Source organism: Schistocerca cancellata, chromosome 3, assembly GCF_023864275.1.
Source record: "Schistocerca cancellata isolate TAMUIC-IGC-003103 chromosome 3, iqSchCanc2.1, whole genome shotgun sequence".
Classification (NCBI taxonomy): Eukaryota; Metazoa; Arthropoda; class Insecta; order Orthoptera; family Acrididae; genus Schistocerca; species Schistocerca cancellata.
The window spans coordinates 747,528,086-747,554,867 of record NC_064628.1 but is presented as its reverse complement, the minus strand read 5'-3'; the positions used below and the strand labels follow the sequence as shown (position 1 = coordinate 747,554,867).

At 43.9% G+C, this 26,782-nt stretch overlaps 1 protein-coding gene across 1 annotated transcript in view; it reads right to left on the bottom strand.

Moving 5' to 3' along the window:
* Positions 1–3,320: 3,320 nt before the first annotated feature.
* Positions 3,321–26,782, bottom strand: part of LOC126175764 (serine/threonine-protein kinase meng-po) — a 151,942-nt gene continuing 128,480 nt past the window's right edge. Inside the window, exons 4-5 of the mRNA XM_049922734.1 lie at positions 20,312–20,628; positions 3,321–7,785 (exon numbers count right to left, since the gene is read on the bottom strand). Of these exons, the coding sequence (XP_049778691.1) occupies positions 7,455–7,785; positions 20,312–20,628 (648 nt within the window). The 3' untranslated portion in view covers positions 3,321–7,454. The remainder of the gene's footprint in view (positions 7,786–20,311; positions 20,629–26,782) is intronic.

The window sequence follows — 26,782 nt, the reverse complement described above, 5'->3', positions numbered from 1 at the left end:
TTTGGCGCCGTGCAGGTGAGCGCAACAATCAGGACTGCATACGACCGAGGCACACAGGGCCAACACCCGGCATCATGGTGTGGGGAGCGATCTCCTACACTGGCCGTACACCACTGGTGATCGTCGAGGGGACACTGAATAGTGCACGGTACATCCAAACCGTCATCGAACCCATCGTTCTACCATTCCTAGACCGGCAAGGGAACTTGCTGTTCCAACAGGACAATGCACGTCCGCATGTATCCCGTGCCACCCAACGTGCTCTAGAAGGTGTAAGCCAACTACTCTGGCCAGCAAGATCTCCGGATCTGTCCCCCATTGAGCATGTTTGGGACTGGATGAAGCGTCGTCTCACGCGGTCTGCACGTCCAGCACGAACGCTGGTCCAACTGAGGCGCCAGGTGGAAATGGCATGGCAAGCCGTTCCACAGGACTACATCCAGCATCTCTATGATCGTCTCCATGGGAGAATAGCAGCCTGCATTGCTGCGAAAGGTGGATATACACTGTACTAGTGCCGACATTGTGCATGCTCTGTTGCCTGTGTCTATGTGCCTGTGGTTCTGTCAGTGTGATCATGTGATGTATCTGACCCCAGGAATGTGTCAATAAAGTTTCCTCTTCCTGGGACAATGAATTCACGGTGTTCTTATTTCAATTTCAAGGAGTGTATTTATGAAGACCCTGATTCAACGTTGTATATTTGTTGGGCCGTACATACAGTATCTGTTACTCGTAATTCTACTGTCTGTACGTTCCAATCAAAAGAAGTACAATGGTGAAGAGTTGTGCAGCGGTTAATTGTACAAATAAATTCGAGAAAGGAACGACACGTTTCACATGTGTATGGATATTTTAACTTGTTTTGTATGTCAGGGCACTTGCTTAATATATATAATATATCTTTATAACACGGTATTAGCATAATGTCTGTGCATCTATTTGCAGGTTTCCTTTCTCAAAACCACAGCTGTTACAAAAATGGTTACACGCTGACAGGAGGCAAGATTTCCGACCGACAGAATACCATTTTATATGTTCTGATCATTTTGAAGAAAGTTGGCTGATTGGTAGTGTTTTCATGGTCTAGGTTAGATTGAAACTTGATAATTTGGCCGTGAGTTGCCGAAGGACTATGCCATATATAACGCAATTCTCGTCGTAAAATCTAAAGCAAGGTAGAGTCAGAAAATATCTATTAATATACTGGGCAAAACTTCGAGTATTTTGATGCATTTTGCGTACATCTATCGTAAATGAACTACGAAAAATGCTAGGGGTCCAGCGCATAACTTTCAGCTACGACAGATTCCATGTAGTAAGTGACATAAATTCGTGAACATTAACTAGTTGCTATTTGTTCATAAATTAAAAAGTATATTGTAGTAACGTATTTAAATGAGGCATTATGTTTGTGACCTAACTCAAGGGAAGGCATTTTATAACCAAAAGCGATGTATAAACATTGGAACTCCGCGCGTCAGTTTACCACTCTAATGGCCGCCGCCCAGGTATTCAATTTGTCCGCTCTTCACAGTCGACCACTCGTGCGGTTGTGGGGGCCTGTACGTTCGTCAGCTGATAGGATGTACATCTTTGGCTGCAGTGAAAGAAACAGCAACAAGCAGCAGAATGAAGTACCTGAACGGCAGCCTGTACCAGTTCAAAGTAAATATATCAATTCAATTGAACTTTTGAATCAACATTAAATTACAAAGGGAGCTCTCCTTAATACCACGAGGTAAAAAAAGTCCTTCATTATACTGAAGCCACCATAGCAGCATAAATAGTTATGTCAGCATTTTCATTTAGCAACGCTATTTCAAGAAGCCAAGGTGTCGAACAACGATCAAGCGTTTGTGGCCATTTCACTAACGGAGACGTTTTTTGTTCTTTTTGATTGTTATTTCATATGGGATGAAGATCAGTGCTACTGTAGAGTAATACGCAAATGCAAACGAATGGAGATAAAAGTTAGTGTGGATGCTTCTGTGTTGGGCAGCGCTGTATAGCGCTTTGCATTGGATCTCTGACTGCGCTTTCTTTGTAAGAGTGTCTGTGGCTGGTCGGACTCGTTGGAAGTTAATCGTCAGTAGTGTTGGGCAGTTGGAAGTTAGTCGCCAGCAGTGATGGAAGTACTGTTGGGCAGTTGGAGGTGAACAGCCAGCAGTGATGCATGTTAAATGTGAGAAGTTAGCATTGATGGAGGGTAGAGGTCTGAAGTGTTAGCGTAGGCTAAAGACCTGGAAATATCCGACTTGGAGATTGAACATTCTCTGTACTGGATGTCATTGACGATTTAGATTCGTGTCTGAACTGGAAGTCACATTATTAAGGTAAAAAATATATTACTTTGTTTGCAACAAAATCTTTCCTTTGCTAACCACTTGCCTATTAGTAGTCAGCGGCTTCAGTAGTTATAATCTTTTATTTAGCTGGCAGTACTGACGCTCGCTGTATTGCAGTAGTTCACGTAATGAACATTTGTGTGAGGTAAGTGCTTAATGAAATGTATAGGTTATTGTAAAGATTTCTTTTTAGTCAGGGCCATTCTTTTGAATTAATTATTTGAAGTCAGGTTGTAATTTTTCTGAGCACTCAGATTGCGTTGCGCTACAATATTGTGGGTCAGTGACATGATATAAAAAAAGTAAAGAGAAAGTAGGATCAGTACGTTCAGTTTTACTCAGCTGTTTCAGAATCAAATAACGTAGAAGTTTCATCTTCTCAGCTGTTCAGCAATTTAAATACAGACACACACATTTAAATAAAGAAGTTTCAAAATATACATATTTACATTTTGATCAACGCGTAACTGTTGATACAGCTGGATGACGAAATATCTTACTAATTTGTGTAATTTCGTGAGATTGACGTGCATTTTTCGCGCTACTAGTGTGGAACTGTTTCCGTGGAGCGAGAGGCAGGAGAGAGATAGTGTACCCACACCTTCAGACCAAGTAAATTTCTTCATTAACCGGTTGTGTGCGGAAATCTCCGGATACCGCTGGTAATACACTAACGATAAAGCTTTTTAACAAGCAATAGCATTACAATTCTACTGGCTGTAACTGTTTCCTCTTAAGTAAATTTTGTATGTGTGAAAGGTATGTATTTGGACGAATTTTGTATGTGTATTCTGAATTTCATTTCAAGTATAAAGATTATCTGTGGCAGAACAGATTCACCAAAAATAATTAAAGAAGAGGACGGTTATAATTTGATCGATTTACTATTTGGACAAAGGAGAAATGGTCGGTTGTTTTGTTGTAAGGTGTTACAATAATGAGGTTCATATTAAATGAAATCATTCACGCTTTATTTCACAAATGTACATTTCATTTTCACATCGCACAATACATATCTAGGAAGACGTGGGACAGAGGGCTGCTAATACATTTTTCTGTTCTTGTTCCTTCCAAGAGGTCTTACAAAAATACTATCAATCGTGGAGACGCTATGCAGCCTATAAATTATTCTAGTTTATTAACAGATCGCTGCTCTGACTATGGTGCTTAAACAGTTTTGTATCTAAAAATAACGTTGATGTCTATGTGCCATTGAACCACTTACCATACATCACACAAAAAATATTGCTACAACAATGATATTTTACCTACAGTATCCGTGATTCAATTCCGTTATGGAATTGCCATGGAGAATCACAGAAAATATTAACTATTTGAGATCAGCTTACTCTCATTCCTGTGCTTTCAAGTACCATACAGGATTTTTCGTCCAGAATAGTTTAGATGCGCAAATTTTCCTTGTTAAATAGTATACAAAATGGAAGGATAGAAACTTATATAAAAAGTATACATTTAAAGACAGTGAAGACACTGAAAGAACAGAGGCTACTGTTTAATATCAACCTCGCAGTCTGCATACTCAAAATTGACGCCTAGTTAGTCTCAACATTCATGAAACCTTCTCCTAAACCACTTTGAGAAAGAATGTTGGTGCAGGATGTGGCTTTATTTAGCTCAACTGAATAATTTACAGTAGTATTGTCGTTAGAGTAAATCTGTGTTCAGTCTGAACATTGTCGGCATATATGTGGCTGCAACACAATTCGCAGGAAGTAGCTGCTCGTATGGGCGCGAAACATTTGAAGACTCATTATGTAGGATGTGTAATGAGAGTTTGTGAACATATGACTGTCTGACTCAATTGAAGAGAAAGTTATTTCTGAAACTTATGAGCTGGTTATTCTTTTAAAATAATATTCTTTTCATTAAAACTAGAATCGTAAGCGTTTCTATACTAATCATTTTGTCGAAGGAGAACTGTAACATTTATCGAAATGAAATACTGATATTCATCCACAAGTCAGCCATCTGAATTATGTAGATATAGGGCTCTGGAGCAATGTATCTCATAGCAGACTGCGCTTGATCCCGTTGCAGCATTGATTTGCTTACAAATAATTATATTTGCACTACTTTAATGGTTTCCATTTATGATGAAATTAAACTACATCTTTTTTTCTCATTCAAACAGTCACAGAAATCCACAAGATTATAATCCTATCAGTTGTTATATTGCCTCATGGTGTAGACAAAACGTTCATCAGAATATAACCATCTACAGAAAAGTACATCAAAGATTTTAGGCGACTTCCGCAGATTACAACATACGTCTGAGTTCAACGAATGTCTCTATCTCAAAAACCATTAAAAGTTCTTGCTTTACAAAATAGCTATCGAAATATTGTCCCATCGTTTTTTCAGTACGAGCAAGTCGAAGTATAAGTAATCAATACATATTTAATATGAGCCTACAGTGTTTGTGAGCACGATGTTGAATGGGTGCTTGTATACATATTACATGGCATAAATTCCATTACAAAGTTCGTAACAAAGCTATAACGGTACAAATTTGTATAGAAATCTACTATAAACAGATCTGTATGAAACAGGTTCTGTTACAAATATACATCTTTCATGTGGACTGGATCTAATAGCGTGAGCAAGATTTTCTATTTACATTGTTCCATATATTATATAAAGTTTTTTCGCTAACACTTTATCAGTTGTTGTAAGTATACAGTGTATATGCAGAATTGCCAAGTTATATGAAGATGTCATAAAATGCATACTTGCATAAAATACAGCGAAAATATATACAGTGGTTCAGAGAATTTCTATTCTCTTGATCGTAAAAAGCAGGGAGTAATTAGAGCTCCCTTTCCTCATTAATGCCATAGTCAGTTCATTGAAATGTAAAATAAAATGAATGTATCTGATAAACGAACGTATTTTGATCAGATTCTCTTCTTCCAATCAGATATAGCATGGTTCCCAAATTAAAAAGAGAAAAATTCACTTTACATTCAGACAAAATGCCTTCTCGAAACTGTGATTAATTTCCCTAACTGGGCGGGAAAGCACAGCTCATTCGATGAAGGTATTCCAGTAACATAGGTTTTTTTCAAAGATTCGTCCCTATGAAAGCAGTGCCATCACACGAAATAACATATTAGTCTGTCTCTGTATGCGCCTTGCCAACCATTTTACATGCTTGTTCCAATTCCTGAAACTCTGCTTCTTTGCGGATAACGCAATTCAGACGTCAGACTATAAACTTTTAAAAACTGAATCCTTAATTGTGAATCAACACCAACTCGTGTCTTTTGCAGGTGATTCTTATATCTGCTAGCAATTAGAGTATCTTTCATGGCTCAACATACATTTTGCATGTTAAGCGCAATCGTTCATTCTCAAACAGCGATACACATTTCTAATTATACTCACGTCAGAGCTTTATTTAAATTTTTTACGATTTTCTAGCTACACCGGTTGGTCTAAGGCCTGTGAGGTTTCTTCGGGATTCTCATTGGCTATTCTCAACCTACGTGACAGCTGCGTGACGTGGCTGAAAATGTAGAGTCTCGAGACCATTTGAAGGAGCAAAAAACCGGAGGAAAGTTAATTGTACCCGACGTTCGCATGACGTGTTTGTAACTGACCGATCAGTAAACCAGTATTCCATTACGAAGATGGGGTTCGAAACCTAGTACCACTAAGAAACGTCGGCGATGAAGGAGGAGGGGGGGGGGGGGGCGAGAGAATCACTGAGACCAATCGCCCCCCTCGGAGCAGCTGACAGCTGAGTAGCTACGTCAAACAGATGTAACTGTTCGAGTTTCGAATGGTGATGTTAAGAACCACAGTAATGCATTGTACTAACACATTTGCCTCCAATACACAAAGGAATTAAAGACATTAGCTGCTAGTGGGCGGCAAGTTGAAAAATTGTGGCGGACTGGGATTCGAACCCAGGTTCCCTGTTTACTAGGCAGATGCGATGACTAGTACGCCATCCAGAGCACTGTGTGAGCACTGAACCGCACGGATTCCCTAGCACGCCTCCCGTCTGACCCAAATTCTCAACTTGTAGTATGCTCCTGCTCTTCAGCCTAATTACTCGCAGCATTTCGCCGATTCCCGTAAGAGTTCAAGCTTAGTGAGCATCTTTACTGAAGGGATGATTGGCTGTCATCGCCTTAATTATATGGTGTCTATTTTTTCGTACATAACACCCCCTGCCATACTCGTCACATGATGTTTTCCATCTCTCTCTCCCTTCTCACGCCATTCAGTTACTTTGCTAGCTGCCCTCGGTGTCGATTTATCATCCGAATTTGTTTGCACTCCAGTTACTATAAGAGAGTACCATACTACGAGTCACATCAGAAGGGAGCCCAGCTTTGAACCTCCTGCTAACACCTGGCCGCCAATGAGATTTAGTCTTCCCTGGGGCACCGTGGATGACAATTAACATTCCCCTCCTGACTGGACGACGTCACGCTTCAGAAGCGATGTGATTTTAGTCTTAACTGTCTGCAGCAACACTCTGTAAGGCCTTCCAACATGGAAGATGTGTGCGCCCAATCTAGCCCCCCACGGAAGTAAAACTCATCCCCTCCACGCTTCCCTAAAGGGTCTCTCTCTCCCTATCTCTCTGTCTCTCTATCTATGGACAGGCGCCTACTGACGTGACGTGAACGATACTTTCAGATGTCCCCGTAGAGTTCTGCTTTCAAGCGACGAATCATTTAAGCGAAACAATATTTGAAAGGACAGACATGAAGCCAATGGAATGTAATACAGATTCTCGCTCAGTGCAAAAATCTGTGGTCGTTTGCACTGTACGGTAAAGTTAAATATTGCATTTGACACAGACCAAACCCTCTCCCCACAGTATCACATTACACATCATATTGTTTCACAGCGCGTATATCACAGTTCAGGGGGTGTGAGGGATCACCAGACCATTCTACACACGGCACTGTAGCTGGCCCACCGTCGAACCGCTGCCTCACTCCGTTTAGCCACGCCACACGTTGCACCAGACCACCGAACGGTCTGCCCTGCGCCGATAGGGTGGCGCTCAGTCGTCGCTGCCCGAGGGCAGCGGGGCAGAGGGGTCTCCTAAACGGAGGAGCACCTGGTTCAGACCCCGTCGAGAGCCGTCTCTGCGGGCTCGCACGCGAGCACCCACTCCCAGACGCGGCGCGCCACCAGCCGCTGGTCGACGGTGGTCTCGAGCCCGTAGCTGGAGAGCAGCTTGCGCAGCCGGCCCTTGCCCTCGTCCTCCTCCATGAGGGCGCTGCTGGGCTGCTGGCCGCGGCCGTGCAGCGCCGCGCTCGACGACGTGTCCGCGCCGGACGCCGTCGCCACGTGGCCGCCGGCGCTGGCGCCGCCCACCAGCCACGTGTCCTTCAGGTACTTCTCCACCTCCGACACGGGCGCCCGCTTCTCCACCTTGTGCTCCAGCAGCCGCCTGCAAGCCACACCGCGCACCACCTTTAACTCTCGTTCTCGTCCTCACTTGTCCTTTGGTCATAGTTATTACCTTGGATCTGTCTAATTACAACTGAATAATACTACACTACTGGCCATTAAAACTGCTACACCAAGAAGAAATGCAGATGATAAACGGATAATCATTCGACAAATATATTATACTAGAACTGACATTTGATTACATTTTCACGAAATTTGGGTGCATAGATCCTGAGAAATCTGTACCCAGAACCACCACCTCTGGCCGTAATAACGGCCTTGATACGCCTGGGCATTAGGTCAAACAGAGCTTGGATGGCGTGTACAGGTACAGCTGCCAATGCAGCTTCAACACGATACCATAGTTCATCAAGAGTAGTGACTGGCGTATTGTGACGAGCCAGTTGCTCGGCCACCATTGACCAGACGTTTCGAATTGGTGACAGATCTGTAGAATCTGCTGGCCAGGGCAGCAGTCGAACATTTTCCGTATCCAGAAAGGCCCGTCCAGGACCTGCAACATGCGGTCGTGCATTATCCTGCTGAAATGTAGGGTTTCGCAGGGAACGAATGAAGGGTAGAGCCACGGGTCTTAACACATCTCAAATATAACGTCCACCGTTCAAAGTGCCGTCAATGCGAACAAGAGGTGACCGAGACGTGTAACCAATGGCACCACATACCATCACGCCGGCTGATACGCCAGTATGGCGATGACGAATACACGCTTCCAATGTGCGTTCACGGCGATGTCGCCAAACACGGATCCGACCATCATGATGCTGTAAACAGAACCTGGATTCATCCGAAAAAATGTTTTGCCGCTCGCCGTTGAGTACACCATCGCAGGCGCTCCTGTCTGTGATGCAGCGTCAAGGGTAGTCGCAGCCATGGTCTCCGAGCTGATAGTCCATGCTGCTTCAAACTTCATCGAACTGTTCGTGCAGATGGTTGCTGTCTTGAAAACGTCCCCATCTGTTGACTCAGGGATCGAGACGTGACTGTACGATCCGTTACAGCCATGCGGATAAGATGCGTGACATCTCGACTGCTAGTGATACGAGGCCGTTGGGATCCAGCACGACGTTCCGTATTACCCTCCTGAACCCACCGATTCCATATTATGCTAAGAGTTATTGGATCTCCACCAACGCGGCAGCAATGTCGCGATAGGACAAACCGCAATCGCGATAGGCTACAGTCCGACCTTTATCAAAGTCGGAAACGTGATGGTACGCATTTCTCCTCCTTTTACGAGGCATCACGACAACGTTTCACCAGGCAACGCCGGTGAACTGCTGTTAGTGTACGAGAAATCGGTTGGAAACTTTCCTCATGTCAGCACGTTGTAGGTGTCGCTACCGGCGCCAAACTTATGTGAATGCTCTGAAAAGCTAATCATTTGCATATCACAGCATCTTCTTCCTGTCGGTTAAATTTCGCGTCTGTAGCACGTCATCTTCGTGGTGTAGCAATTTTAATGGCCAGTAGAGTAATTTATCATGCCATACCCGCTTCGCCCTTATTATCTGCAAGGCATCTTCAGTAGCTCTAAATTCATGGGTTAGATAAAAAGTAGTGGCAACACGGTAATAATCCGTACAAGACTTTACTCACAGACGATCATCATATTACATGCTCTCAATATAATCGCCTAGCATGTCGATCACCTTCCCGAACAGAGATAGAAGGTATTGTACACTGTCCACCTGTGTCGATGTCTCTCAAGGATCGCTCTAGGGCACAGATGATGTCTTCACTTGTCTTGTCTTGGGAGAATTTTAAAAAAGAGTGATTCATCTGAAAAGGAGACCGCATATAGAATTCTTGCATTTCCTTAGGATCCTTCAAATGAATCTCAGTCTGGCATCTGCTTTACCGACGATCAACTTTATATGATCATTCCATTTTAAATCATTCCTAATGCGTACTCCCAGATAATTTATGGAATTAACTGCTTCCAGTTGCTGACCTGCTATATTGTAGCTAAATGATAAGGGATCTTTCTTTCTATGTATTTGCAGCACATTACACTTGTCTACATTGAGATTCAATTGCCATTCCCTGCACCATGCGTTAATTCGCTATAGATCCTCCTGCATTTCAGTACAATTTTCCACTGTTGCAACCTCTCGATATACCACAGCATCATCCGCAAAAATACTAAGTGAACTTCCGATGTCATCCACAAGGTCATTTATGTATATTGTGAATAGGAACGGTCCTACGACACTCCCCTGCGGCTCACCTGAAATCACTCTTACTTCGGAAGACTTCTCTCCATTGAGAATGACATGCTGCGTTCTGTTATCTAGGAACTCTTGAATCCAATCACACAATTGGTCTGATAGTCCATATGCTCTTACTTTGTTCGTTAAACGACTGTGGAGAATTGTATCGAATGCCTTGCGGAAGTCAAGAAACACGGCATCTACCTGGGAACCCGTGTCTATGGCCCTCTGAGTCTCGTGGACGAATTATGTAGGATGTTGATATGCAGTGCGAGAAAGAAACACTGTTGGGCGCTCACATCATGTGCCACTTCAGTCTTGATCTACGAACGTTGATCGTGTTTCCTAAACATACTGTTAGAGCGCTTGAACTGGCCTCCCGCACTTTCAGACAGTGGAGACAGCAACTGACTCAAACACAGCCGTTGCTGCTCACCACACTATTTCATCTGACCTTCTAATATCAGCTACAGACAGCGGGCATGCCACGGGTCGCACATTCCTCATGTTATGGCAGTGTTGCGACTACGTTTTATTCAACCCAAGGATATACAGATGCTTATTTTTACTATTTTGCTTTCTGTATCGGTCACTGACATTATAAACAGTTCTGGCACTTTCGCCTTTCTATGGCGTACTAACAGTTTAAATTTCTACTTATGAATTTCGTAGAATCTGCTGCACTTGATATTCTTTTCCGGGTTTACTGCTACTCTTCTTCTGCTCATGGCGATAGCATGGTTAAGTGTATAAACAGATACTTTTTTCATATTTATTGAAATAGTTAGTAACCAGTCGCAGAAAATAAACTGTTTCCTTTACAGATTTCAGGCACTTGATTATTTGCGGACCGCAAATAATGCAATAACTATAAAATTCCTAAGAAGGACACTAGGTGCTTGTACCGGTAAAGCGAATAAAATTTATTTTGTGCACCTGATTGCTGATTAAATCAACAAATAGAAATACAGTTGCTGGTGGTGGATAAAATACCTTTTTCATATCTTTTATTAAGTTTAGCAGAGCGCTTGTGTTGATATGTGCCTGGTCATTTATATCTGTTTCTTCTCACCAATGGCTTTCTGGATATGGTAGTTTTCCTGCATTGATATAAGGCATTTGTCGTGGTTATTTATCTTGACGATTTTCGTGTCTTGTTCTAAGCTGGTAGGTTGACAGTTTGAGTGCTTTAAGCACTCCGCAAAAGTAGAGTGGTTTGTTTTAAACTTCCAGTAACTGATGTGTTTACAGTTACAAAACACAGAAACAATGTACACTATAACTTCCACATATACACTAACACACAGAGTATCAAAGTACTAAAGAAATGGAGTCTCCATATGGCATGAAAAATATGCAAACTAGAAAAACCAACTTTAACTAATCATCGATCAGTAGAAAGAAATTTCAGGGATGGGTAATATACAAGTATGAATGTCAAAATTACCAATCAGTACACATAGGCACGAGATCAGTCATTTGAAAATATGTTACAAAGAACACATCAGCTGTTGGAAGTATGAAACAAACTTCTCCACATTTTCAGAGCGCTTAAAGTAGCACAATCATCTTCCTACAAACTTAAGAAAACTACGACAAATGCCTTATACTAATGCAGGAACACCACCATATCTAGAAACCCATTGCACAGAACAAACAGGCTATAAACAACCAGACACATATCAACACAGATCCTCTGATAAACGTAATACAAGAAATGAAAAAATAGTATTCATTCAGACACCTAATCGTACTACGGCAATAAGAAACAGAAAAACAGCAGCAAAATGGTAAAAAGAACACCTACGAAATTTATAAGTAGAAATTTAAACTATAAAACGTCACTGAAAAATAGAAATAACCAGAACTGTTTACAATCTCCACGTATAACGTCTAGTTCGTAAAACAAAATATTAGAAACACAGGTATGTATATATTTCAAGTGACTAAAGATTCCTTACAAATAATAAACGCGGAACGAGCATGGGATGTAACGTTCGGTACTTTGAGTGGTAATTAGACGGATCCAAAGTAATAATTATCAACATAAAACATCATTGTCATTAAGCACTTTACTAGTTAAATATAAATACAGGAAACTACACACCGTTTGAAATAGCTTTTTTAAGTCCTTAAACTAACTTTAGAACATTTTTAATCTCATCATTAGTGCATGAGTAGATATATATATATATATATATATATATATATATATATCAGAAGAAAACAGAAATACAGAAATATGACACCAAGAAGATTAAAGAATCTAAAGTAAAAGAAGAATGGGAGAAGGAAAAGGCAAACACATGGGAAGAATTTCATTCTAAAATCACGCGAATAGCTAAGGAAACTATTCCCTTGAAAAAGATATTCAAACACCCTTGGTGGGATTCAGACTGTGAAAATGCATTGGAAAGGAGAAAAAAGGCATTTCAAGAATATAACAGAAAAAAATCACAAGAAAGTCTACAGTTATTTAACGAGGTTAGAAAACAGGTTTCAAAATCTATTAGGCAAGCAAAAAGGAAGTACACAAAGGCACAACTGGATGCCATAGAAGAAAATTTCCAAAACTATAATACAAGAGACTTCTACAGAACTTTCGCAGATAAAATACGAGGATATATCCCTCAAAATTTATGTTTCAGAAAACCAGATGGTAAATTAGCCCTAACAAACCAGGAAAACTGTCAAGTATTGGCTCAATATTTTTCTAACCTACTAAATTGCCCAGAACCTAGTTTAAGGTTTCCCAAAGAAATCAGTGCCAACGCTCAACCGGATTCATTACCACCAACACAGGAAGAAATCAAATGTCACATTAAAAACTTAAAAAATAATAGAACATCTGGCGAAGATGGCATTGTTGCAGAGCTATTAAAAAACCTAGGACCAAAGACGTTGCAAGAGCTCACAAAAATAATAACAAAAATATGGGAAACAGAAAAATTACCAGAGGATTGGAAATGTGCCCTTATTCACCCGTTACATAAAAAAGGAGACAGAACAAATGTCAATAACTACAGGGGAATCTCACTTTTACAAGTCACCTACAAAATTCTCTCAACATGCCTGCTGAAAAGAACACAAGAGCAGCTGGAACGCCAAATTGGTGATTATCAAGCAGGCTTCCGCCCCGGTCGCTCATGCATAGAACAAATATTTAATTTAAAGACAATATTAAAACACAAAGCAATTAGAAATGCCCCCATAATTTGTACATTTGTAGATTTTAAGAAAGCCTATGACTCAATAGACCGGCAATCTTTGTTTAACATTTTAGAGGAACTTGGACTTGACTCCAAAACACTAAGGCTTATCAAAGAATCACTGACAGACACTGTATCTAAAGTTAAATTCAGGGGAGAAATCTCTGAACCTTTTCTCGTAAAAACTGGAGTACGTCAAGGTGACGGGCTATCTGCACTTCTGTTTAATATAGTCCTGGATAAAGTCATTAAGGAATGGGAAAAAGAATTAAAAAATCAATCCTACTGGAAACCAATCCATCTTGGTAGAACCAAAGACAACGTGGAGATATCTTGTTTAGCATTCGCGGACGACTTGGCCATACTTGCAGATGATGAAGAAATCGCCACCAAACAAATAGAGATCCTTAAGGAATGCGCGGATAAAGTAGGTTTACAAATTTCGTTTCAAAAGACAGAATTTTTCTGTACAAAATTACATATACACAGTTTGAACACAAAATATGGAAAAATAAATAGAGTAAAACATTTTAAATACCTAGGTGAAATTTTGGAGCCAACCGGAGGAGAGAAAGTTGCACAGAAGATCAGACAACAGAAAATGAAGAGAGCATATGGTATGACACATGAAATATACAATAAAAAATGCATCTCCTCGAACACAAAAATCAGACACTACTGCGCAGTAATTAAGCCAGCAGCACTATATGCTAGTGAAACGCTCACACTCCACACAAAATGTGATTTAGAAAAAATACTAAAAGAAGAACGCAAAATTATGAGAAAGATTTTAGGTCCAAAATTAACAGAAGAAGGATATCGGATACAATCAAGAAGAACCACAGAAACTATATCAAACCTGGCAGCAGACATAAGAAGGCGAAGATTAAAATTTTATGGACATGTCACTAGACTTCCCCCCACACGACTCACCAACAGAATTCTCACTTACATAGAAAAAGTCAAATCAACAACACCATGGATTAGCCAAGTAAAATTAGATTTACAAAAAGCAAATATTGAACTTAAAGATGTCAAAGACAGAAAAACTTTTAGAAATAAGGTGGAAAAGTGGATTGTATTGTCGGAGAAGGAAGCACTAAAGAGACCAGGAACAAAATGGACAGAAGAAAGAAAAAGAAAACATGGAGAACGGATGAAAGAAGTATGGAAGAAACGACGTCAGAAAGCTTTGCGTGATCCTTCTGGGTCCATTCGCGATAAGTAAGTAAGTAAGTAAGTAGTATATATATATATATATATATATATATATATATATATATGTGTGTGTGTGTGTGTGTGTGTGTGTGTGTGTGTGTGTTATGATGGGTACTGGCTTGCGACAGTATGGGTTGTATGTGGTAGTATGCGGTTAATGCAGACTGTGTCAATAGGTATGTTACAAGGGTTGGGTGTTGGCAGATGGGTACCGTGTGAGGATATTTTGTTAATAAACTTCAGGACAGTCACATATTTTCCCAAAACATCTAATATGATGAACTAAATTATGTTGAGTAATCGCCATGGAGGACGCAGAAATAGCACGTGAGACAACGTTATCAGTACCTGAAGGAATTTGAAAGGGTCTCAGTGGGGATCTTCATTTTCGTGGGGCACTTGGATGTGTCAATAGCTCCATTTTGGACAGCGTGGGAACGTGGAGGAAGGCACATTCGCCGTCAAGATTCCGGTCGACAACGGCTACGCCTGCCATCTGAGAAGAAGTAATGGGCTCCCTACAACATTTTGTGCCGCAATGCATGGTAGTTCGTGCCATGCACACACTGTTGCGTTTGGAGCGGTGCCGCGACAGGGAAGCACGGACTGCTGAAGAATCGCGCCGTATTGTGTTCAGTGATGAATTGCGGTTCTACGTTATCTCGGATGACCATCGTCAGTGACTATGAAGGCTGTTTGGGCAGAGGTCCCATTCCTCCAATGTTTTGGCGAGGCGTAGTGGTGTTACTACTCACGTCATGGTGTGCCAGCCACGGGGTATGACTTGAGGTCACGGCCGGTAGTGTTTGAGGGCAATCTGATGGCATAATAGTAAGTCACAAACATCCTCCGTTCTTGTATTTTGCTTCTCATTGGACAGTATTGTGGAGCATTTTTCGACACGACAATGCTTGTCCATACATGCCACATATCTCTATAAACTTGAGAGGAGTCTACTGGGATACACTTGTATGTGGCACCCGAATATGATCATAATATTAATGTAAACTAAAATGAAACTATTATAATAATTTTTAACATTGTGCAGCCTCGTCAGCAAATGTGATAACTGAACATGTAACACGTCAGCCTCAGTTGCAAATAGAAACCAAACTTTACCCAGGTTTCAGGAGGGACTGACACTATACTACTGCATGCCAAAGTTTAGCCATGTCAAGTATAAAACTACAGCACCGTAATAACTAGTCATAATCTACATTACTTGGGCTGAAGAGAAGCAGCAGGCCCCACTGCGCCGACAAGGTCGGTTGGCCGCGAGAGATGCAGCTGTTTCTCTTCAGCCTAAGTAATGTAGATTAATGTAGATTATGACTACTTACTACGGTGCTGTACTTTTATACTTGACATGGCCAAACTTTGGCATGCAGTAGTATAGTGTCAGTCCCTCCTGAAGAAGGCCAAATTATTTTGGCTGAAACCTGGGTAAAGCTTGGTTTCTATTTGCAACTGAGACTGACGTGTTGCATGTGAAACTATTATACACTCCTGGAAATTGAAATAAGAACACCGTGAATTCATTGTCCCAGGAAGGGGAAACTGTATTGACACATTCCTGGGGTCAGATACATCACATGATCACACTGACAGAACCACAGGCACATAGACACAGGCAACAGAGCATGCACAATGTCGGCACTAGTACATTGTATATCCACCTTTCACAGCAATGCAGGCTGCTATTCTCCCATGGAGACGATCGTAGAGATGCTGGATGTAGTCCTGTGGAACGGCTTGCCATGCCATTTCCACCTGGCGCCTCAGTTGGACCAGCGTTCGTGCTGGACGTGCAGACCGCGTGAGACGACGCTTCATCCAGTCCCAAACATGCTCAATGGGGGACAGATCCGGAGACCTTGCTGGCCAGGGTAGTTGACTTACACCTTCTAGAGCACGTTGGGTGGCACGGGATACATGCGGACGTGCATTGTCCTGTTGGAACAGCAAGTTCCCTTGCCGGTCTAGGAATGGTAGAACGATGGGTTCGATGACGGTTTGGATGTACCGTGCACTATTCAGTGTCCCCTCGACGATCACCAGTGGTGTACGGCCAGTGTAGGAGATCGCTCCCCACACCATGATGCCGGGTGTTGGCCCTGTGTGCCTCGGTCGTATGCAGTCCTGATTGTGGCGCTCACCTGCACAGCGCCAAACACGCATACGACCATCATTGGCACCAAGGCAGAAGCGACTCTCATCGCTGAAGACGACACGTCTCCATTCGTCCCTCCATTCACGCCTGTCGCGACACCACTGGAGGTGGGCTGCACGATGTTGGGGCGTGAGCGGAAGACGGCCTAACGGTGTGCGGGACCGTAGCCCAGCTTCATGGAGACGGTTGCGAATGGTGCTCGCCGATACCCCAGGAGCAACAGTGTCCCTAATTTGCTGGGAAGTGGCGGTGCGGTCCCCTACGGCACTGCGTAGGATCCTAGGGTCTTGGCGTGCATCCGTGCGTCGCTGCGGTCCGGTCCCAGGTCGACGGGCACGTGCACCTTCCGCCGACCACTGGCGACAACATCGATGTACTGTGGAGACCTCACGCCCCACTTGTTGAGCAATTCGGCGGTACGTCCACCCGGCCTCCCGCATGCCCACTATACGCCCTCGCTCAAAGTCCGTCAACTGCACATACGGTTCACGTCCACGCTGTCGCGGCATGCTACCAGTGTTAAAGACTGCGATGGAGCTCCGTATGCCACGGCAAACTGGCTGACACTGACGGCGGCGGTGCACAAATGCTGCGCAGCTAGCGCCATTCGACGGCCAACACCGCGGTTCCTGGTGTGTCCGCTGTGCCGTGCGTGTGATCATTGCTTGTACAGCCCTCTCGCAATGTCCGGAGCAAGTATGGTGGGTCTGACACACCGGTGTCAATGTGTTCTTTTTTTCCATTTCCAGGAGTGTATTATAAGCTATGTGGGTCTCTGACAGGCTTTATAAAGCGGATCGCTGACTGTGCACGGTCGCAGAGCCAAAGATACTGCTTCTGGTCTGAGATGGTAGTGTTGGAGTAAAAGAGCGCACAGTAGTGGGCAGCAGTTTGTGAGCGAAAGAGGACGGATTAGTTTTTGTGGTGTGCTCTTTGAAGGCACCAAGTGTTAGATTATACTGCAGGAATTATGAATACATGTATTATAGGAAATAGAAACGTGGAAGCAGAAGCCCTCACGCAAGCAAGGTAAAGATGTTAAATATTAATGACTCTCGTTTTGCCAGCGTGTTAGTGTAGATGACATGGCTGGTAATTTGTAATTGTTGAGTAGCCCCGGAATGTACGTAAACTGATTTGATGTAAAGGTTACTTAGATATCTCCCATTTGTAATGTTTCTAAGATTTGTTAACACAAGGTATATGTAATCTGATGATTTGTATTTATGCTTCTTTAGTGAGGTTAGATAGTATTTGCTGTATAAATCTCATGGTTTGTGAGGCAGTTAGTGAAAAGGACGTAATTTTTCTGAGTAACGTGATTTCGATATTGTCAGATGTTTTGAAAAGCCAAACCTAACTTGGAACACAGTTCCACTAAAAAGTCAGTGTTAGTAATTCCCCACAGTCAGTACCAACTCCCTGTCCATGTCATATGTTTTTCAATGACGGTTCTTAAATGTTTTCATTTATCAACCAAAAGAATTTCATGTACATTTGACACCGCTGGGCCTGTAGCTGGCATATTTTTATTTTATTTTTTCATAAGAGACGAGAATATATCGCGTTCCACAGTTGCTGCTTTAGAGGTAAGACAATTTAATTTATTTGTTATGTGCACAGGAACCAAAGTTATCACTTTTGAATATGGCTAGAGGATTAGTGCCTAAGGGGTTGAATGCGTTTTGCAGTGACTACACTTCTTTACTGGTATTGGAAGTTGCATTGCCAATCAATTCGTATAAAGTTTTTGCTAACAATAACACAGCTTAAGTACACCAGTTGCAGTTACAACACAGTACACGATAACACCAGTTATGTATCCGTTCCTCAGTGTTGCATTCATTCAATAATATCTAAAGAACGTCACACACTGTCTGTGTGTTTTCGAGGTATTCCTATTGCCTGTAGGATGCCTAGTTCTGTCCCCAATATAGCATTCGTTACACCAGCTCAGATATCAACTCCGCCCCGGAGCCAGTCTCCAGGATCCCAACGACCAGTTACAGCAGTTGTGGGATAACTTGCTTCAGGAGAGTATACAACGCCTTTATGACACTCTTCCTAACCGAATCAGTGCATGCACGCGGGCCAGAGGTAGATGCAACGTCATAGTGATAAATTGGCTCACACTACGAAGTTCTTTTTCATTTGACTATTTTGTAATCGCTGCAATAACATGACATACTGTCACAGGACGTAAGATGCAGTGAAATTACGCGAGCCGTTAGTACACTACTGGCCATTAAAATTGCTACACCAAGAAGAAATGCAGATAATAAACGGGTATTCATTGGACAAATATACTAGAACTGACATGTGATTACATTTTCACGCAGTTTCGGTGCATAGAGCCTGAGAAATCTGTACCCAGAACAACCACCTCTGGCCGTAATAACGGCCTTGATACCCCTGGGCATTGAGTCAAACAGAGCTTGGATGGCGTGTACAGGTACAGCTGCCCATGCAGCTTCAACACGATACCGCAGTTCATCAAGAGTAGTGACTGGCGTATTGTGACGAGCCAGTTGCTCGGCCACTATTGACCAGACGTTTTCAATTGGTGAGAGATCTGGAGAATGTGCTGGCCAGGGCAGCAGTCGAACATTTTCTGTATCCAGAAAGGCCCGTACAGGACCTGCAGCATGCGGTCGTGCGTTATCCTGCTGAAATGTAGGGTTTCGCAGGGATCGAATGAAGGGTAGAGCCATGGGTCGTAACACATCTGAAATGTAACGTCCACTGTTCAAAGTGCCGTCAGTGCGAACAAGAGGTGACCGAGACGTGTAACCAATGGCACCCCTTACCATCACGCTGGGTGATACGCCAGTATGGCGATGACGAATACACGCTTCCAATGTGCATTCAACGCGATGTCGCCAAACACGGATGCGACCATCATATTGCTGTAAACAGAATCTGGGTTCATCCGAAAAAATGACGTTTTGCCATTCGTGCTCCCAGGTTCGTCGTTGAGTACACCATCGCAGGCACTCCTGTCTGTGATGCAGCGTCAAGCGTTGCCACAGCCATGTTCTCCGAGCTGATAGTCCATGCTGCTACAAACGTCATCGAACTGTTCGTGCAGATGGTTGTTGTCTTGCAAACGTCCCCATCTGTTGAGTCAGGGATCGAGACGTGGCGGCACGATCCGTTACAGCCATGCGGATAAGATGCCTGTCATCTCGACTGCTAGTGATACGAGGCCGTTGGGATCCAGCAAGGCGTTCCGTATTACCCTCCTGAACCCACCGATTCCATATTCTGCTAACAATCATTGGATCTCGACCAACGCGAGCAGCAATTTCGCGATACGATAAACCGTAATCGCGATAGGCTACAATCCGACCTTTATCAAAGTCGGAAACGTGATGGTACGCATTTCTCCTCCTTAGACGAGGCATCACAACAACGTTTCACCAGGCAACGCCGGTGACCTGCTGTTTGTGTACGAGAAATTGGTTGGAAACTTTCCTCATGTCAGCACGTTGTAGGTGTCGCCACCGGCGCCAACCTTGTGTGAATGCTCTGAAAAGCTAATCATTTGCATATCACAGCATCTTCTTCCTGTCGGTTATATTTCGCGTCTGTAGCACGTCATCTTCGTGGAGTGGCAATTTTAATGACCAGTAGTGTAGTTTGCTCCTGACGCTGCCGATGATAGCGGAGGAAGATTAGTGGAGTTATTTATCGTACCTGAGCAGCCTGAGGAACCGCGGCGTGAAGCGGCGGAAGAGCGGCGGCAGGCGCGTCGAGCGGCGGCGCTGCCAGCGCGAGAAGGCGGCGTAGTCGGCGTCCGAGATGTGGTCGGCCGCCTGCCAGGGAGGCGACGCGGCCAGGCATACCACCACCAGCACGGCCAGCTGCCACGCGTCGCCCGCCGTGCGGCAGTGGTAGCGCTCGCGGCTCAGCACCGCGCACACCTCGGGCGGTTGGCACCACTGCCACGTGCAGCGCGCCCGCGACACCAGCGAGCCCTCGCGCCGCGCGGACCCGAAGTCGCACAGCTTCACCTGCGGCACAGGCGGCAGCTTCAGTGTACCGAACGTGCTGGCATTTCTGGTGCTTACTGCGATAGAGTCTGCAGTAAACGAGGCAACTGACAAGACTTCACGAGGGAGCTGATGTGTGGATCAGGGATGAAGGGAAGAAGAGCATCAGATTTAATATTTCGAGATTTCCATAAAGGGTCTGACACGGTGCCTCACTGCCGGCTGTTAACATACACTGAAGAGCCAAAGAAACTGGTACACCTGGCTAATAATACCTTTTGACTCTGTCGTAAGCCAGATATGGCACTATTTCTATAAGCTGCGACATGGTCGCGAGTGGCCCAGTGACCCGAAAATGTTCACTCATGCTCATAAATTAAGGATAATTGCAGAATGTGGTGCCACACAACGTGGCACTACACAAAACTGGCGCTAATGGCATAGGCACATAGGGAACACACACGACACAGATCTGTAAGTCCACGGTATTGGTGATAAGTTGAGAAAACCGTCCCGAAACACATGTGCTACAAAACGCCACTGTTTCCTGCACATGTATCCCGACATCAATATGGGACATGGTCACCATGCACATGTACACAGGCCGCACAACAGGTGGTCGAGCAGTTGCTGGGGTATAGCCTCCCATTCCAGTGCCTGTCGGAGCTCCTGAAGTGTCCTAGGGGAAGACGTGCAGCGATATGTCGACCGAGAGCATTCCAGACGTGCTCGATGGGGTTTAGGTCTAGAGAACAGGCAGGCCACTCCACTTGCCTGATATCTTCTGTTTCAAGGTACTCTGAGGGCAGCTCGGTGGGGCCGTGCATTATCATCCAGCAGGAGGAAGGTGGGACCCACTGCACCCCTGAAATGGCGGACATACTGGTGCAAAATGACGTCCCGATACACCGACCTGTTACAGGGGTGTACGTGCACCAATCATAATCCCACCCTACACCATCAAGCCACGACCTCCATGCAGGTCCCTTTCAAGGGCATTAAGGGGTTGGTATCTGGTTCCTGGTTCACGCCAGATGAAAACCCGGCGAGAATCACTGTTCAGACTATACCTGGACTCGTCCGTGAACATAACATGGGACAACTGTTGCAATGACCAGGTACTGTGTTCTTGACACCAGGTTTTACGGGCTCTCCTGTGACCAGGGTTCAGTGGAATGCACCTTTCAGGTCTCCGGGCGAATAAACCATGTTTGTTCAGTCGTCTGTAGATTGTGTGTCTGGAGACAACCGTTCCAGTGGTTGCGGTAAGGACCTGAGCAAGGCTACCTGCAGTACTCCGTGGTCGTCTGCGGGCACTGACGGCGAGGTATCGGTCTTCTTGTGGTGTTGCACACTGTGGACGTGTCGTATTGTAGCGCCTGGACACGTTTCCTATCTGCTGGAATCGTTGCCATAATCTTGAGAACACTCTTCGTGGCGCACGGAGCGCCCGTGCTACGATCTGCTGTGTTTGACCAGCCTCCAGTCGCTCTAGTATTCTACCCCTCATAACGTCATCAATATGTGTTCTTTGAGCTATCTTCAATACACAGTCACCATTAGCACGTCTGAAAACATTTGCACACTTACTCGCTGCACCGTACTGTGACATGCACCAGCACGCCTCTGCGTGTGTGGACTGCTCCAGCGCCACCGTGCGACGACCGCAGGTCAAATACACCGCATGGTCATACCGCGAGGTGATTAAAGCACGCAAACCGTCCAACAGAGCGTTGTTTCAGCATGTATCAGCATTATCCTTAATTTATGAGCATGAATGTAGACTAAACTTATTTTATTTCACCTCTGCGGTCACAAACTTGATGGCCTTCAGACCATCGGTTTCGGTCAGCAGTGATCATCTTCAGATCTCGGTACTGATTCGTTGCTTCAGTTTAAGGAGCCTTTGACTCTGTCTTAAGCCAGACATGGCACTTGTGACCATAGACGTGAAATAAAAGAAATTTATTCTACATTTACGGGTCACTGTTCCATTCGCGACCAGGTCGCAGCTTGGAAGTCGAATGTGATGAGACCGACCGCTAAATCTGTAAAACCGGTTCGGTTGTGGAAATTAAATCGTTGGAGTGTCCTCGTGTCAGTCGTTGTGCGGAAATTATCGTCATTGCGACTGATAATGTTTCTGTAAGTCCGATAGAATCTGTTCGCCGACATTGACGATTGGGTATTCTCAGAACCAGCGTGAAACAAATTCTGAAAGACGATCTTCACCTTTGTGCCTATAAAATCCAACTTACTCAAGAGCTGAAGCGAAAATTTATCACGAAAAACGCCGAGCACGTGCCCATTTGGTGCTTGCGAAACAATGAACGAGCAACAGTTTCATCAAAACTGTAAATAGTCACTGATACGACGCATTTTCCTCTTGAATGACGTGGAGAAGAAGCAAAATTGCGAGATTTAGGGCACAGAAACCCCTCGAGTAGTAAAGGAGAAGTCACTACATCCACAATGATGGACTGTGTGGTGTGGCTTTAGGGTTGTGGACGTAATTTGGCCGTACTTCTTCGAAGATGATGTCGGAAACGCATTAACAATGGACGGGGAATGCTACGGCAATGTTAATAGAGTTTTTGTGGTCTGAACTATATGTGTAAATGCCGAAGAGCTTTTCTTTCAACAAGAGAGTGCAACTTGTCACACATCGATTGCAAAATCTCTGCGCACCCTCAACGTACGCACAAGGAGGCCTGCGAAAGTTTCGCATGCGACTGATGTCCGCCTTACCGGGTGATTTCTTGCAACGGTGACGTGATTTGCCCACCTAGATCTCGTGATATGAAACCATGTGATATCTGGCTTCAGAGCTCAATGCCGAGAGCTAGAAGTCGAAGTAAGCCGAAAAGTTGTGGAAAACGTCATCGAAATAAGGAGATTGTGCTTGCAGGATCGTGGAGGGTATTTGCGTCACACCATAAAAAAGTAAAAGGCATAATTCTGCGTTCTGATCCTATACGGGGCACTAAGGACCGACCGAGCACAGCGTAATCATCTGACAGTGGCTTCATTGGACGCGGTATGGAGCTAGATGGTGGTGTGTGGAACGAGATGTGGTCTTCACGGGGCTCTCCCGGCCGTTGTCGGTTTTATTGAGCTTGAATCCGCTACTACTCGGTCGAGATGCTCCTCAGTTGACCTCACGAGGCTGAGTGCACTACGGCTGTTGATAAAATATCGTATCGATATATCGACATTTCTGCCAAAAATGCTGATATGTACCGATGATATTCCTTCTCCCGATATATCAATGTATCGACACTGAAATGGCAATATCGAGTGCCGATATTTTTATTTTAAATTATGTTTTTTCGCAGTTTTCGGTGAATGTTTGAAATTGCTATTTTGAAATTGTCGTAGAACATAAATTTACTTTCACTGTGTGAAGGAGTCTTACTACGTTTTAGCATTCATCATGTCCGATCTTTCTGTTTGAGTGTGTGAAGCAAGTGTAGGTGGCATAAAGTAGAAGTCCGATTGCACTACGGGTGACTGTGTGAATGGAATGACAAGATTTTCAATGCAAAGAAATAGCACACCAGTTGCGTGAAGCAATAGAACAATTTTTAACGTTACTATTGAGCTGCTTCTTCACATCGGAATTCTTCAGAAACAGTTGCTGAAAATGATGAACAAAACTCTAAATGACAAGACTGGTCTTTGCCTTGGGCGGAGACGTCTGAGGGAAAACAGTGACGTAATCTGCGCTTGGCGCTACTAACAGAAACTGCAACGTTTAACTTCACCACGTTATTTTGAAACCACAGCCGCTAGTTCGCTAGCGTTTGCAGAAATGGAAGAATAGAGAAGTCGACGTTAAGTGTTTCGGACAAATCCGATATTTGAAGAAACCTAAGGACGGATCCATGGGACACCTTTTATTGTGCCATTTACATGCAGTTACCATTGTTAGCAAAGTGGCTATCGCCAAGCGTGAACTTGCATCGCCTTCACCCCAATTCTTCCTCTAGGGAGGATAAGCAGGCTACCAGCTTTTTGACGTACAGAATATCTAATAATAAATCAATACTTAAAAATACAGCTCTAAAATCGGCAGTATATTTACAATGTGCAGCCGATATTTTTATTAGACGGTCCGTCGATATTTTATCCGTAGATATATCGTTACTTTTTGGTATATCGAGTGCAGAAAATGGTGATTTTTGAAATATCGATATATTGGACTCCCAATATTTTTAAAAATATCAACAGTCCCTGAGTGCGCCCCTTACCAATGCTGCCACCGACGGCCATGTGACCGAGCCGTTCTAGGCGCTTGAGTCTGGAACCGCGCGACCGCTACGGTCGCAGGTTCGAAACCTGCCTCGGGTATGGATGTGTGTGATGTCCTTAGGCTAGTTAGGTTTAAGTAGTTATGACCTCAGATATTAAGTCCCATAGTGCTCAGAGCCATTTGCTGCCACCAGTAACTGGAATCGAGCCCGCGCTGACTATTCAGCTACAGTGGTTGTTAGTAATATGATATTTCGTACATAATCACAGATATGCACTGCAGTAATACGTAAATTACTTAATTCCATCAATAAAGTTGTTTGTTATTACGCGCTGAAAAGTTGCGTGCTTTATGGGACACCCTTTATTTCACTGTTCGCCTTTTATGACAACTTTATTTTTTATCTAAAGCACCGTCTGCCTCCGTAGCGCAGCGGTAGCGTTACCGCCTACCACGCAAAGGGGCCCGGGTTCCATTCCCGGCAGGGGACTGGGTGTTGTGTGTCTTTCATCACCATCTCCATCATCATTGACACGCAAGTCGCCGAATTGGCATCAATTAAGGAGACTTGTGATGATGATGATGATGATGATGTTTGGTTTGTGGGGCGCTCAACTGCGTGGTTATCAGCGCCCGTTCAATTACCCAATCTTTGCTCAGTCCAATTTCGCCACTTTCCTGGTTGATGATGAAAGGACGAGGACAACACAAACACCCAGTCATCTCGAGGCAGAAGAAAATCCCTGACCCCGCCGGGAATCGAACACGGGACCCCGTGCTCGGGAAGCGAGAACGCTACCACGAGACCACGAGCGGCGGACAAGGAGACTTGCAATACGGCGGCTGACCCCTAGTGGGATATACCGGCCAATAAATGCCATACGATCATTTCATCTAAAGCACCAGTGCCAAAGCGGAAAATTGTGTTAAAATGTAAAACGTATATGTAGGCATCACATCTGTATCAAAAACAATAATCGGACGAATTACTCCTGCCTTTGGCGATGATTTAACTGAATGAAACGAAATGTATACCCCATCTAAAACACACATTTCGGTAGCTGCTTGCACAGTACGAGTATTAATGTTGTGTACACACAAGTGGAGAATTTGAGCGATATTATTTCGGATATATCAGTGCAGTGCAGCGGCTAAACGATCCAGTATGTTTACGTCGCTCGAACCTCTTCTTGTTGAAAATGGTTTTAGAACAGCGTTTATTGTTCTGTCTGGGCCACGTCACACACTCGCAATCGAATTTTCTGGCGCGTACATGCTTCTCAGTTGTTGAGTGCACTTGTGGTAACCTTCTGGAAACGATCTTTCAGCTGAAGAATTATCAGAACCGTTTTGTTTCCTCAAATTTTATAAGCAATCCGGAGAAAATAAATCAATTATTCGTAGGAATTATCATCCCAAAACGGTGTAACAGTACCGATGTCTTAATAATGGACTCATTTCGGCGAAGAGAAAGAGTCTACAAGATATTTGGGGTATGCCATATCCCGATGACGCCACACATTCAGTGAAGCTACTAAAGTGAAAGCAACTTGACTGTTGTTCCGCTCACTGTTTCAAACAGTCCCAGGCATTTCAGATTGGGTATAACACGGTGACGAGGTGCAAGAGGACGACTGTGTTCCGTCAACAAGGAATATATGTGTCAACACGGCATGAATATGTAGGAGAGGGGTCAAAACTTCGTGACTTGAATGTTAAAAAAAAACGCCCCGGTTCTGTTCACAGTAACCTGAACGAGTGGGTCCAGGTAATGGACGGAAAACCCATTCTATGAGACTGTCGATAGCCTGTTGTGATCTACGCTCTGTGCGGCTGGTCCCAGCGGAGGTTCGAGTCCTCCCTCGGGCAGGGGTGTGTGTGTTTGTCCTTAAGATAATTTAGGTTAAGTAGTGTGTAAGCTGA